Source organism: Ambystoma mexicanum, chromosome 2p (assembly GCF_040938575.1).
Source record: "Ambystoma mexicanum isolate Mex_15411 chromosome 2p, UKY_AmexF1_1, whole genome shotgun sequence".
Classification (NCBI taxonomy): domain Eukaryota; kingdom Metazoa; phylum Chordata; class Amphibia; order Caudata; family Ambystomatidae; genus Ambystoma; species Ambystoma mexicanum.
Genome location: NC_090923.1, coordinates 919,978,798 through 919,995,004, shown reverse-complemented (window position 1 = coordinate 919,995,004; position 16,207 = coordinate 919,978,798). Strand labels below are relative to the sequence as shown.

Sequence of the window (16,207 nt, the reverse complement as noted above, 5' to 3'; positions counted from 1 at the left end):
GAAGGAAATAGCAAAGAAAAAATCTTTTGAAGGATAGAGAAGCAGGGGTACAAAAATAGAGAAAGAGAAGGAATTAATGAATGATATAACGAAGACATAGACAGTGCACAAAAGCAAAAGAGGGGTAGAAGGAAATGGGAAAGGTGCTCTAAGAAATAAGACAGGAATGCATGCAAGAGGTTACAGCAAGAATGGATACTAAAAGCGCAAGAGGCTATAAATGTAAATAGACTGAGCATTAAATGCTTCCACTGACCCCATGGCCAGCAAGGGTTTCCATTGTGAAACAGGCAGGGTATCAAGAGAGATGACACAGACAACAGATGTGCAGTTCTAAACAAAACGTTATTAATGATCAGGATGGTGTAACGCCTAACTTGCCCTATACTATAGTGAGATTTTCCCTACCTAAAGAAACTAAGGAAAGTCTGTGTCTACAAGTCCAAAATAAAAGTCTGTGTGAAAACCTATGCTTGCCCTCACAACTACAACTAAACTGCCCTCACAACTATAACTTAACATGACGTGGGAATCTTCTCAGCAAAAATTGAAGTGTTTAAAAGTAAAGGCTAAGCAACTTTCAGCTTGTGTTCAACGGTCCACACATTACAGGTCACGCAACCAGTAACCCAGTCTTTTTCTTTGGTCTGATTCTTGATGTTTGTAACTTTCACAATCGGAGACTTTCTGATCTAGGCGCAGTTGTGAGACTGCACGGTCCAACCTTCACAGGCCACGCAACTATAAGTCTCCCCAAAGCTGTTGGGCCCCTCATAGGCTCTTCTGCCTTGGGCCTTCACTTTCCAAACTTGTATTCCTTGTAATACTCTTTAATACCAGTTCTTGGCTTGTCATATACTTGTGACTCTTTCTCATGTTTGCACTTATAATTGACAGCCTTTCTTATCTTTGCACTTGTAATACTCAAAACAACTCTTCAATCCTTCACATGTCTTTAGTTCTGTTCACACTTCATTTTACTGGCAGTGTGCTACTTGATATGTCTATTTGACTTAGTGTTCATTTACCATTCAGCACATTGTAGTTTACTGGAATAGCAGCATTCTTTCAGTTCAGTATTCAATAGATGTAGCATTTACTTGTGCTCATGGACCATTACTTATCTGCGGTCGCTTCGGAGCGCTCTGGTCTCCCCAGTGTCTTCTGATACTTACCGGTTCTTCGCAGCTCCTTGAAGGGGCTCTCCCCGAATAGGAAAGAGGCCACCAGTTCACCAGACATGTCTCCACACATGCAAACACACCAGCCTCTCTGCTCTGCTCCACACATGGTTTGCATCCCCTCTGGTCCCGGTGGCTTGCACAGCTCCAGCTGTCACCAGGCTTGGGCGCGGATGGCTTTTCTCATTCCTCTGCTATACCGCAGCGCCTGCTGCCCGCCTTCCAATATGAGGGCTCCTGGTCCTGCAAAGTGCCTCTTGCAGGTCTCCGGGATCGTTGCCGGCATCTCGACTTCGTGTTCTTGTCCCAACAGGCTGGATTCTCTCCTCTCTCTCCCTCAATGTATGATTTTGGGCTCCACCTTTTACATTCTACCATTATCAACAGGCTGTAGGTGAAAGTGGTTAGACTCAATAGCCTGACCATGTATAAGCCTGTTAGTGTGACATGCCTGACCTTCAGTGCTCGATACCTCCAGGCCGCGCTTCTTCATCCCAGTACTTCAGTGTTGTTTGCAATAGGAAGTGTGCACTACTCTTAGCTGCCTCTTCCCCTTCTCAGTATTTGTGGGAAACTACAGGGAGAAATGGGATAAGATTGGCAATATCCCATGAAGACTGAGGGAGGGTAGGGTAGGCCAGTCTTAGGGAAGAGGGATACCATGTCTCACCTTCAGGCACCCTCTCCCCAATTGCCAAGGAACCTTTACCCAGGTAATCCTCCCTCGCTGGTTCACCCCCAGGTTCGAGATCCAAAAGCGATGGCCCTTCCCTGGACACCTGAACAGAAGATCCCTGGGAAGTAGATGTGAGAATAGCTTCAGGTTTCTCACACCATGCACACTGAGTTCAGAAGCGGGGTGCATTAAATGAGGTCTGATGTACTCTCAGGCAGACACTGATCACAGCACATCACTGACAGAGGATACTGCAGGGCCGGGAAGGGTATCCATTTGAATAGGTGTTCAAGATTAGGGTCCAGAGAAGAGGAGAGGGGTGCACTAGGAAAGGTCTCAATCCCAGCACTACCTTGAGGAGGGTTCAGGCCGAGCTGTGTGTGGATGCCAGATCTACCCTGGCACATAATCCTCCAAATAAGGATTGTCCTGCTTTGGCACTGCTCTGTGTAGATCCCAGAATTGACATGTGAGAGGGTGCTTCACATGCTAAATAGTACTTGCAACAATGGGTCAGAACAGACTTGTGAGCACTTTGCCTAAGCAAATCCTTGCTTAACTACTCAACCTAACCTAACCAATTTAGAATCCCATCAGCTCCTCGGCACCAGACAATCAGGTTTCAGGCCTAACCACAGCACTGAAACAGCTCTCTTGGACCTCAAAATCCAGATGGATGCCATCAGAGATTCAGGGAAACTTTGCATTCTTCTGCTGTTGGACCTCTCAGCCGCGTTCGACCTGGTGGACCACGACAAACTCTGCAACTCACTTACCCGCGAGTTTAACTTCTCCAGGGCAGCCACTGCTTGGGTGAAATCCTTCTTAACCGACCGCACCTCCAGAGTGTCCATAGGCAAAGAAGCAGCCAACCCCATCCCAGTCCCCATAGGAGTACCCCAAGGCTCTTGCCTTTCTCCCATGCTGTACAATGCATATACCAAGCTCCTGTTCTCTGCACTTGACGAAATGGGTGTCATATACACAAACTTTGCGGATGACACCCAGATCCTTATACCACTGACAGGCAACTATGACCAGGACACACTAACAATCAATAAAATCTACGTCATCATACAAAACTGGATGGCATTAAACAGCCTATGTCTTAACGATGAGAAGACAGAAGTCCTCATCGTAGGATCTCCAGCCAAAATAGCAACCCTTCAGCCAGAATATTCAATCATCAATATTGACGGTACCAATATTCCAGTGTTAAAGCAAGTAAAAACATTGGGCGTGTACATCGATGCCAGCCTGACCATGACTAAACAGATCAATGTACTTTCCTCATCCACGGCCTACACCTCTAAATTAATTGCGCTCAGCAGACAATTTCTGACCCCAGCAAATTGCCTCACCCTAGCCAGAGCACTGGTCCTATCGAAATTGGATTACTGTAATGTATTACTACCTGGCACCTCTAACACCAACCTAGCCAAAATGCAACTTTTGCAAAATAAAGTCCTGAGGGCCGCTCTAGGCATAAAAAAATCAGACCACATATCCAAGATTAGGAAAAATGCCCACTGGCTCCCCATCAAAGCTCGAATTATCTTCAAAACATTATGCATCACCCACAAATGCCTTACCAAAAAAGGACCTATCTACCTCAATAACACTCTGCATCCCAAATCCGACATGAGACTACTTAGATCCAATGACAAACTCCTCCTGGACCCCCCCCCCCCCGATTCAAAAACACAAGAGCAGGGGGCAGCAGCTTCACCACTTTAGCCCCTAAACACTGGAACACCCTACCCATCCACATTAAAAAAGCATCTTCCTTCACGATCTTTAAGAAACAGTTAAAAACCTGGTTATTCAACCAATATTAGCACCCAAAGATAGGACCCCGTCCATCTTATACTGCTGTGAATACTTAGGCTATTGTATAATGTTGTGAATATTTTGTAATTTATATCATGTAATGGAACGAATGTAATGTTTTGAATTTTACTAATTGCTAAGCTGTCTTTTAACCACGCCGTGACACCTGTGGGTCTGGGCGTGTAACAAATAAAAAGATAAATAAATAAAATAAATTATTTCTAATTTAGTTCTGTCGAAATAATTCTTATGACTAACTGGAAATCATGAGACAGCAGTGTCGCTGTGGCATCTCATGCCAATATTCTGATGTGTAAAATTGATCTGCATGTTTTAAAGTCCATGCAAGCTGTTGAGATTTTGTGTAATCTCCCTGATTGCACTGCTTTAAATATTGTTCTTGCTTGCTGTATCCCCAAGTCTCCAACAGCTTGACCAGCTGAAGTCAGATTCTTAGTAATTAAGATAATCCTATAGTGTTGGGTGATTTCAATGTATGGTCCGTACTTAGCTATTCATAATACGCTTGTCTGAAAGGAACCAGTTCTCGTACTTAAAAGCGTAACAAGGTACTTAAAAGGAAACTAAAAGTGCCAAAAATTGTAAGATTGTGGAAACATTGAATGAGAGTGCAAAATTATCAAGCACACCAAGTGAAACTCTATAAAGATAATTGGGATACAAGCATTGACATCGAGAGACTTAAAAACAAATGTTTCAATATAATAACCCTCCTGAAGAACCATTGTGATCAATGGGGAAACACGTGTCGGGGGATAATAAACTAACAAACATAAGAGTACAAGAATAAATTGAAAATTGGAGCCCAAGAATTACAGTGCCTGCCAAATTTTGTGAAGATGATTTGTCTGCCGTTGGTTGCTCCTCCTTAATTTCCTCTTTCATTCACTCTCAAGATCACATCTTTGATCAGAATTTTGAGTGATACTACTTGGGTCTTTATATCTTCCAAGTGTCCCTCCTTGGTTGGTCTGATGATCCAATTTTTTAAATTATTTTATGTATAATGGTTTATTAGTTCAAAGAACTTTCCACATGTTACAAAAATTCAACATTCATTCAACCCAATTTAAATAAATACAAGTTTAAAACATGCAAATCCATAAAAGAAATTTAAAAAATCATCATATTCAAATATTAAATGTTTCTCCACATAAGAGTCTTAGCTTGTCTAAAATCCCCTGGTCCAAATCATTACACTGGTCCTGGCAAGTCCCAACCCCTTCTTTTCTTGCTTCTGCTCTGGGCGACCCCATAACGTTGTCAGATGCTGAATGTGCAATGGAATCTGTGCTTGCCCCATTTAATAACAAACAACTGAGCACCTTGGGTAACCATACTGCAGAAAATCTAATTTAATTACCTTTATTTTCTAAGAAAACCAACAAGTGCCAGTAAATATACTTATCTTGCTGCATTGCATGGTTATAAACTTCAGCTTGCAATCCCAAGAAAGCCTATTTTTCATACAAAAATCAACCCCACTCTTAATGCCTCAAAGGAGATTTTTAGCGTTGCACAAAATCTCACCCCGCGGCCCTGCCTGTGGTGTACTGGCATACAGGGAACACTGGAAATGTCCTGGAAATGTCCTGCTGGTCCTCTGTACAATGGACCTCTCTTTTGCGGATACCCGCCTATCCTTTGAAGTAAATAATTTGTTATAAAGCTTCCAGTGTGTTATTCCACACGCTCAGCAAAGGTATTTCGGAAGAGAGAGTTGGATCTTGGATGTAGTGCGGGCCTATAGCTGGTAGGATAGCTCAGTGGGTTGCATGCTCGTTGCTGCAATGTGTATGTGATCTGCGGAGTGCTGGTTCGAATCATGGCAAGGCCAACTCAGTCTTTCATTCTTCTGAGGTTGATAAATGAGTACCAACACAGGGTGCTTGATATTGTATGTATATTTGTTCTATATAAAGTGCTTATTCGTAAGTGCTATATAATAACACATCATTATCGTTTGGCCTTGGACGTCTGCTTGCATTCACAGTAATTTGGTAATATGGGCCTATACACACTGATATTACCAATGCATACTGTGATCCATTCTTGTATGAAATGTATATATCACATTACAGTGATATCTTAACCATACTTTTCGTAGTGTACTTAGGAGCAATGCTATGTGATACAACTTCCAGTTTTGTCAAGTGGTGAAAGGTTGTGTTCCATTGCTTCCTGTGATGTCACTTCAGGTGCGGTCACATAACATCACTTCCTGTGATAGGTCAAGGGTCATGTGATGTCACTTCTGCTACCCCTGAGATGTTGGTGAAATGACGTCACTGTCTACATCCAGCCCAAATCCTCAAAGCAATTCCACATTATATTGTCGCAGATTTGACAGCACATTTAATGGCTCACCAAATTCTTGGCGTTTTATGAATGATTTGAAAAAGGAAAACTGTAATCCTCTTGTTGAAAAGTCCTATTTGAAGTTCTAGAGAAATGAAGAATTTTCGACGGATTTCACAGATCCACTATGAATAATTTTAGAAACAGTTCTTGCGAATTGTCTTCAACCCACATTGAAAATTCCATATTTGTGCACTAGAATCAGGCAGGTTTTCGAGTGGCCTGGCCACTGCACCTATCCTGGTCATATATGATCTTATTTAGGCAGCTGATGGGGGGTTGATGAAGCTTGGTTGGGGTTCAGACATGCCCTTGGTTCAACTTGTGGATTCATTCAGCCTGCAGTTCTATATGTGTGCCAATGACACCCCCAGATGTGTCGTCATTCAGAAGTCAATAGAGCTTGGAATTCATGTAATGTCAAAGCGTGCTTGCTGCTGTCGATGCATGTGCTTACAGGTTTAAACCGGAGGTTAATGGTTACATGACATACATCCTCCTCCCTGTTGCCAATCTAGATCTTCAGTACTATGCTTTTTAGTCCGCCTGTTTGGACCTGTGCCTCGAATCTGGTCCATTTGTAAAGAAATCGGGTGTATTAAATTGGATGCAGCACGAGTGTAATCTCCCCAGATATCATGTGTGCTTCATTCATGTCATCTTCAACATCTCCAGTCATCTTGACAACTATAATGTCAAATATTTAAGGATCCCCGAGAAGTCAATTTCCTAAACAGAAACAAAATGCTGCCACTTTTCACTCCTGAGCAGAGGTCCCCTCTTTCTGGGATCAGGATAGTGTTGTTATATTTCTGGCTGCTCTCTAAGATCCTCTGGTGGAACCCTACCTGCTATTCCCTCATTCCCATATGTCGATATTGGTGGCCAATCTTTTTCGGCCAATGCCAAACGTCTTTGGGACTCATTTAGCTTCGGCCGTAGGTGCTTTATAAATACAAATAATACAACGCAATACAATTACCTTCAAATGTTCGCAACTGCTCCATTCTTTATAAGTTTAGAAAGAAGCTGAAACCTTTGCTGATTAATGATATCCAACCATTTAATTTGGGTGCTCTACTATTACTTGTCGATCATTCTTTTTACAGCACCTAGATAACAGTAATAGTGAAAATCCACTATGTAAATGACAAACTATGAAAACATTTTTGCTCAATATCTCCAGTTTAAAAAAGTAGCACAAAAAATGTGTAATAGCGATATTTATTTAAATGGTAGCATATGTAGGCCTACTTTTTCCCTTGGTCCTACCTGAGCTTCTCCAGGCGTCCTGAGAGGGTCCGGAGTTGGGGTCCTGCGATCACAGTCCATCTCCAGGCTGATGTCTGCTGTCCTCTCCTCTCGTCCTTCACTGCGTCTGACATAAAAGAACAGCCCTCAGTTTACCCTTTCCCACTGCCTTTATATTCCCCACACACCGCACACAAAAAAAGGAATATTTAGAAATCCTGCTGGCATCCTAAAGAAGAAAATGCCCTATGGGCCCATGCCAGTTCCTGTAAAAGGCCAGCGAGAAGTGTGCCACGTGGCTGTGCTTAGGCCCAGGAAAATACCAATTCTTAGGCCCTGACCTGCATCTCAAGAAAGTGACTTACAAACACAAGGAATGTAAGATTTGATGTTCCTTGGCCACAGAGTAAGAAGCTACTTGTTAATAATGTTTCAGCAGCGAGATACAGTGCAACAGGGACAGGCTTTCATCAGGACAAATCTAAATCTACATCAATCAAAAATGGTATTATGGGAATTATGCGGACTTTAGTGTGTAGAAACCAAGCTGGAGGGCTGTGTTCAGGAGTACTTAATTACAAAGTATTGTTTTCTTCAGGGGTTGTGCCTTAGAAAGTTATAATAGGGAGTGCACTTGGGGGCTACCCTCAGTGTTTTCCATTTGGGAGTATACTCTGCATTTCAATTACTGTGATCGGGGTCAGAATGGCTTGAGTTTTAATTAGTGTGGTGTAATTAGCACCCGGGGCAGGTGCAGCAGCCAGTCAGTTTACTCCAAACCCAGGCTGAATGTAACGATCTTAGCCCGGGTTCGGAGCAAGCAGCGCACTGCTGACACCAGCCTGCCAAAATCCCACCCACTCCCCTCTGTATCTTTTCCGACCCCCTACCCTCACTGCCTCCCGCCTGCTCCCCCTCCCACTTACTTTTCAATTTTGCTCCACCATCACACGCTCCTCAGATGCTCCTAGTGCACCACTGAAATGGAAGAGGGGCTCCGCATTGGAACTCCGCCTTCATTTGCTTGGCGGCCATTTTGGGTGAGTCTTTGTTTCAAAGAACACGGTGCATGCTCACTGTGAACCGTTCTTTGAAACAAATACATTACAAACAGTACCCTTTTTTAAGCTATGTCTGCTACAATCCCCTTCCCCACGCAGGCTATAACTTGGTCCCCAGGGTGCTACCGGCAAGTGAAGCCTGTGGGGGAGGGGGTGATTAATGCTGATTTAGATGCAGGATTATTAGAGCTGCTTTCTGTAGTTCCTCAGTGAATTCATTCTCTTAAATTAGCAAGACAATGCATACAAATGGAAAAAAGATAGAGGATTACTATTAGCCTATGCTCAAACAAGTACAGCCCCTCCAAATTCAGCCAGAAAACCCAGCAGAGCCATTCATTTTTAGCTTACCTATATTCCACTATATAATAATGTAAAGCAAAACACTAGAAGTTTACCTACAGCCTATAACACTGTGTACCCATAAATGTTTTTGAGATTCAAAGAAAAATGAGATTCGCATGTAAGATTCATGCTAAACATGTCTCTGCCTGATATACAATCGAGTCCTCTCCAGGGAAACCCTCCTGATTTGGCTCCTGCTCACTGGTGTCTCCAGTTTGCCTGGGAAACACACGAACAAATTGTACTAGGCGTCCATGAGGTTTATTTGCGTGTGGCTCGCTATTTAGTTTGCCTTACTCAGTATCTTCACATTAATGGGCCTAATTCATAGAAGCGTTTGATAATGGCAAAGCCCCCTTGGAAAACGCTCTGTGAATCAGGGCCACTGTCTTAAGTCACCCTGCCAGCGCATGGGGCAAGTGCACAGGGACGTCATTTAGGGGTTGCCAGGGGTCGCAACTGCGACGCCTGAGGTCTCCCTTGCTACCCCTAAAAAAAATTTTTTTTTAAAAAAGAACACACTTTTTTCCCCTTTTTTTGAATGCTAATCCCGGGCTGTTGCCACCGCCATGTGGCTCTTTGCTTCTGGAGTGGCTGGCTTTCTTGTTCAGGCCTCATTAAAACATTTTTTTTTAAAGAACAGGGGTTCCACAAGTCTAACAATGTCAGCAGTGATCCTAAATAAGAAAGAATGGGAAAACCAAATAATGTGTCTTTCTGGAATTCTACACAATAATTGCCAGACTCATTAAAGGTTTATTTCAGGCACACTTAAGGGGGTGAGTCACTGATTTAGTCTGTTCTTAAACACCTCAACTCAGCCTTTCATCCTTCTGAGGTCGATAAATGAGTACCAACACAGGTTGGGTGATATTGTATGTATATTTGTTCTATATAAAGCGCTTAAGCGTAAGTGCTATATAATAGCACATCATTATCATTTGGTTATGGACATCTGCTTGCATTCACAGTAATTTGGCAATATGGGCCTATACACACTGATCTTAAGGATACATATGGCGATCCATTCTTGTATGAAATGTACATCACATTATAGTGATATGTAACCATATTTTTTTCGTAGTGTGCCTAGCAACAATGCTATGTGATGCCACTTCCTGTTTTGTCAAGGGGTGAAAGGTCGTGTTCCATCACTTCCCGTGATATCACTTTGGGGTGGGATCAGAGGTCAAGGGTAGTGTGATGTCACTTCCGCTACCCTTGGCCTTTTGGTGAAATTACGTCCCTCCACGTGCTGCTGGTCTGTGTGGATGAGAGGGAGTTCTTTTGAGTTGTGTTGACTACACCAGTGCAGTGCAGCTAGGGAAACAGGTGTTGCTGCTTCTGCACCGGTTAATATCAAGAAGTGCATAACATAATAAGGTGTTATTCATACAGGGCTTTTGCCACAAGCGCTGTACAGAAAACATTTTTAATTAGAATCATCATCCTTTCAAAGATGCAACTACTCATTTATCAACCTCAGAAGGACGAAAGGTTGAGCCGGCCCTGCTAAGATTCGAGCCTGTGTCCTTCATGTTACACACAGATAGCAGCAAGCGCTCAACATGTGAGCTGCCGTACCGGCTAATTTAACTATCTCCATCTATAAATAGGAAGGAGCAATGTATGGTTTGGGTCTTGGTGCTTTTTGGGGCATTCAGAAGGGTTGCATTATGAAAGTTTCGTCTTTTTGTTTTTAGCTGCAAAGGTGTAATTCTCAAAGGTAAGAGTATTTGTAATGGTGGAACAGACTCCCAGGAGCCTTTTGAAAGTGCTGATGTTTTGTGTCTCTCATGCAAAGTGGATGGAATGGCTTTTCATGCTGCTGCCTTTCATTGGATTCCAGCTAAATAAGAACCATTTCTAATCTTGATTAGCGCCTGAGGCAGATGCAGCAGCAAATCAAGTTTCTCCAAGTCTGGGCTGAAACCAACGATCTTGGTCTAGCTTTGGAGCAAACTGCATTCTGATCACACCTGCTTGCCATCTTCCCACCTGCTTTCCACTGATCCCCTCCCCCACCCTTTATGCCTCCTGTCCGCTCCCACTCCCAAGTACCTGTTGTTTTTGTGGTGCCACTGCGCTGCTCCTGAGATGCTCCTGGACTGCCAAGGAAATGGAAAAGGGGCTCCCCTCGGAGTCCCGCTTCCATTTCCAAGATGGCCATGTTGGGTGAGCGTGCAACCCGTTCTTTCGGTTCCATGTAATAATGTTGCCACAAAAATCTTGCCATGCAAAAATATTGCCGAAAAATGGCCGTTTTTTGTGGCGACATTATTGCAGGGAACATGCGGGGGACACCCCCGCAACCCCCAAACTTTCTTTTTTGTAATTTTTTTTTGCCCCTGTCCCCATATATATTGTCACCCATATAATATCGCCACAACCTTTTCCCGGCGATATTATTTACGGCGACCATATATATGGGGATAATATTACCTGATACCGTTCTTTCAAACAAATACTATCAGCACCCAGGTTTTTAAACCCAGGTTGCTAATAGCAACACATCACTCCCCACCCCTTTGGACCCCTGTGGGCTTCATGGGCCGCTAACTACACAAGGGCCTGGCATCAAGGCCCCGGATAGTTAACTGCTCATGAAGCCCGCAGTGGTGATTATTGCTCTATTGCAATTGACACGTTATGATTCTGGAGAGACTTGACATTTTTACAAAGAAAAAGTAGGAATCTAACACTGAACAGCCCAGCGTGGAGCTGTCGCAACGTAAAACAATATTATGCTTTCACAATATATGTGTAAAGCTGCTTTTGTTTTTTTGTATTATCAGTCACTTAGGTTTTTAGAGTCTTCTGCACTCTATGTGTGTATAACAAAACTAAAATAATAAATCACCACCCCATGAAAAACCCACCCTCGCATTTACAAAGAATAGTTTTAATCTACAGGGAAGAGCTTCATTTTGGGGGCCGACATCCCCAAGTGAATATTAAGTAGTTGCTTAAAGGAATAGTGCCATCAAAAATAGTTTTGGCTCAAAAGATGGGCCATCATCAAAAATATATATAACAAATATTCATTAAAAAAGTTCCGACGTAAACTTTTGAGCAAATGAGGCTCAAAGTCACAGATTTTAAAGCACTAAGAGGCATCCATTTTGTGGAATGGATGAGCCTCCTGTGCTTGTGTTAATTTCTGCCCTTGTGGCACTAATGAAGCAAAAGCCAGCCAGCTGTAATACACAAAAGCTACCAGCAGGTGGCTTTTGCTACATTGTTGCCAGAGAGCAGAGATTAGCACAAGCTGCTGCTGGTAAGTGCTTTAAATGTCCTTCTTTGTAAAAAGTATTGCAAAATAAATGCTGCAGTGTTCTTTCTAACTTAGAAAGAAAACCGCAGAAAACCTTCTGTTATTATTATATCTGAAACCCCATCGTTTGACCAAACATATGCTGAAGAAAGCAGCCATTTCCTTACCTGGCCCCTGTATAGGAGTAGCCCACGAAGGGCAGGTGGACGCCCAATGGAGAGCTGTCGATGACGTCAGATAGGGTCTCCTAGAGAAGAAAGGAAAACACCAGCCAGGAAGGCACATCAACCATGGCTTGTAATTGTTCATCATTGCACATACAGCCCCGAGGTGGGCTCGGAGCATATCTGTGTCCCGAGCCCGCATCCATTCTTCACTCTCACCCAAGACCCATCTCCGTAACCCCTATACCTGGGACACCCTTTATCGCTGCATCGGTTAAACCATCGCTTCCGAGTTGGATTCAACTGAATTAAAAGCAAGGCCCCTGGTAATAGCAGCCTAGAACTATTAATTAATGTGCCTGGGTAGATGCAGTGTCTGAGTGGTTGGACTTCCAAAAAAGGTTCGCTCATTGCCATACCTACATAAATACCAAAACCTATTTTAGAGACGACTATAATACCAACGTGATGTTACAGAACGCTTCACTCCACTTGCAAATGTTGGAATAAGATTGCTATCGCTGCCCAACAGAAAGGCACTCAATTTCTGGACATCTAAAGGTTGAAACTCAGAGTCAGTCATGAAAGGATTTGAACCTGCGACTGCAAGTTGCACAGAGACCTCTGAACTATTTTCCTAGCTGGAATCAGGGCTGGACTTAGGGCAGGGCTTTTACATCAGCACCCTATTGAGGTGAATATCTCCCTGCACCAGTCCAGGAGCGGGCGGTTTTCATTAGACTAGGGCGCTGAGGCTTTTGCATCACCACCCTATTCCAGTGGTTAACTCTCTGCTCAGGTGTGGGAGCGGGGAGGTAAAAGAAAATGTGTCACTCCCCCGTCATTGACCAGGGGCACGCAGGAGGGAGCGCCAGATTTCTTTCACTGCCTGGGGCGCTGCCACCACTAAGGCCGGCACTGGCTCGAAGCATGTAACGTTGAAATAAAAAAATGGCGCATTTGGATTTATTAAAGAAAGAAAGATGAACGATTGAAACAGAAATGCTGCACATGAGAATGGAATGGTGGCTTGAGCAGCTTGTGGCAGGATCTCAACACAGAAAATGAATTTTGCCTCACGAGTGATTAAGTGAAGCATGGATAGGACCAGTGGCGGATCACAGTGGGGACCTGCACTGGGGACAGCACAGACAAGGGGCAAAAGTATGGCGCAGTGTATAAAGAGCGGTAGTGGAGGAGGTGGGATTCTGCAGCGGGTGGGGTATTGCTATTTTCCAGGACCAGGAGATGGAGTTTTAGGGTACACCTGAAGTCAGGGATAGAGGCAGTACTTTTTATATATGGGGTAGCCAGGTTCTGTTAGGTGACACAAGTATGGCAAAAGAGCAGAAGTGCGAGGCAGTGCCAGGGGTACAGGGAACAGAGAGATTGAGTAATGCGCTGGAGTGAAGGGTGTGAGTGGAGGAGTAGTAGATGAGAATCAGCACAGAGCTAGACCACTCATAGATCTGTCAGATGATGGATTAAGAGGCAAGTCCCTAATTATGTGGTCATTACCCAACTGTGCAATCACATTATTTCAGTTGCCTGAAGATGCAAAGTGCTTGCCAGACCTCTGCTCACCGACAACAAGAGTGCAGTGATACCTATGGAAATCCCTCTAGTTATCCCACAATTCGCACAATCCAAGTGTGCCAATCCCAAAACCAATGACCTACACAGCCAACCCACATTACACAGCCGACCCACATTACACAGCCGACCAACATTACACAGCCAACCCACATTACACAGCCAACCCACATTACACAGCCGACCCACATTACACAGCCGACCCACATTACACAGCCAACCCACATTACACAGCTGACCCAAAAATTGATATTGATTATGTATTATATTGTTGTTAATCCAAAATGAAACACAGAAAATTTAAATCGCCTCACGAGTGATTATCATATACGTGATTTAAAACAATTTTGAATTAAAAATTCAAACAATATTATGGGACGCCCTATGAAACACAGAACAAAACATACAAAAACGAAATGCTATGTTATAGAAAGCTTTGCCCCTGCCCAGGGTATCCAGACCCGTACTCTGGAGTAAAAGGAGCAGGGAGACGATTGGAGGATCGGAAAGCAGGTGAAAGGCCACAGACATAGGGATGGGGCGACGGAGAAGGGGAACAGGAATGTTTTGTAGCAGCATGGGCGCGTGTGCATCCCTTAAGGTGGACCATACATTGCTATTGTAGAAATTAAAGTATGTTCTCTGGTGTTCTGCATCACGTGGATTGCTATATGAAGCAAATTAGAGAGGCAATAGGCAGATAATAACATATAATGTTTGGCTGCCTGATGGGCACGAGGGGTGCTCCAGCCACTTGAATCATGGTGGCTTTTTGACCCGGGTTTACCTTTTACATTTGTTCACAGGGAAAACTATAGAATAGTAATTTGTGACGGCTAAGACGGGCGACCAGATGTGACCCGAGGCTGGAATAGACTGTATGAAAGGGGGATGTATTTGGAGAACAAACGGGTAGGACAGGCTGGTATGTATTTGTGGGTACATTCTAGGTTATGTTGCAAGCATGGCACTCAGAATGAGTGGGGAGCAGTGTCATAATTTGATAATATATTGTCTGAGAGTGCGGTCGCTGCACAAGTCCGGATAGCTATGCTGGAGGCTGTGTGCGTTACATAGCTGTACAATGCAAAGGCTTTGGGACACTTATTGCTTGTACAGCGCTTTATGCCACAGTAAAACCACCTCACAGCTCTGCAGAGCCGGTAGGGACTCTTTCAGCAAACTATGTAAGCGCTGGTGATCCTAAATACACAACACTGAGTGGCCATTCAACCATGAAGAGCCAAATCTATAGTGCAGATAGGTGGGTGATCCTGAACACACCTCCAGGTTAGGGGGACTTTCAGTATGACGGTTTCATGCTGACAATACAGTCTTGAGGCTGCTGTCTCAGCAGCCATTGGGCACTGTCAACAATCATTTGAGGATTTCTGGGTCATTGTGGAGACAGCGCCCGTCTTAGGTGGTCTCTGGGCTCCTCTGTGAAAAATGTGCATAGAAACCACCCATTACAACCACTTCCCTGAGCTGCAGTTGCCTAGTTAGGCTAAGAGATGGCAGTCGATGGACCCAGAAAACAGCTGTTTCATGGACAACCTGCCCTTTTGCACAGCGCTGCATCCTCCACAGTCCCTTAGAAACCCTTATAATAACAAAAGGCATGATTGGTTGTATATCAGAAATGCAAATTTCCAATTTTCATGACTCAATGAAAATCGAAATCTTTTTTTAGATTTCTATATTGCCAACATTTTAGATGTGTTTTATCTTTATGAGAAGCATCCATACCCCGTTGCCCCTACTTTTGTCCGTTCCACTTCCAATCCCTTATGCCCTTTTTCCTTTATTTTTCACCTTTTTGTCCCCACTTTTAATTTCCTTTCCATACCAACTATATATAAATACATATTTATTTGACCACACCTGATGGATTTCAATACTGAACAAGTTCAGTATTGAAATAGGTGTGGTCAAATAAATTAGGGTTCCCATTCGTTTTCCCAATCTATGACTGCATGCCTGTGGGATTGCAGTACAACCTATTCAAACTCAAAAGAAGGTTCTGGGTACTTCACCAGCTGCAAGATAAAGAGAGATTTGGCCAGTAGCTAGACATTTAAATCCTTCTAGGAACCAGGGGGGATTGCAGTAAAACCTGTGGAAGTGCACATTCATTTGCATAAACACCGCCCGCCCAGAATAGGCCTTTTTCGAGCATCCGGGAGGATTGCATTTTAGTTCATTTCAGCAACATATTTACAAATACCTCTCAAACAAAATCTAATGTCCAACAGTTGACATGCACATGTCAGCATCTAGGATGGTTGCAACAGGGCAACCTAGAAACTACTCATTCAGTGCCAGAGCACAAATAAATATATAAATATCTCTTCCTTAATATCTAATGTGCCGCACAATCAGTTCAATAGAGAGCCCAACATGTGTAGCCACCAAAGCTGGAACTCCAATACGATCGTATATTCAGCTGCATC

The 16,207-nt window shown here is 43.6% G+C and overlaps 1 protein-coding gene across 6 annotated transcripts in view; it reads right to left on the bottom strand.

Annotated features, from left to right (window-relative positions):
• DMPK (DM1 protein kinase) overlaps positions 1-16,207 on the bottom strand; it is a 672,629-nt gene that overhangs the window by 137,462 nt on the left and 518,960 nt on the right. For all 6 annotated transcript variants that reach the window (XR_011302059.1, XM_069644639.1, XM_069644638.1 and 3 more), the window contains exons 9-10: positions 12,165-12,244; positions 7,339-7,444 (exon numbers count right to left, since the gene is read on the bottom strand). Coding sequence is in view for 5 of the 6 variants with exons in the window: in XM_069644639.1 (XP_069500740.1) it covers positions 7,339-7,444; positions 12,165-12,244 (186 nt within the window). In the remaining variant the exon portion in view is untranslated. The remainder of the gene's footprint in view (positions 1-7,338; positions 7,445-12,164; positions 12,245-16,207) is intronic.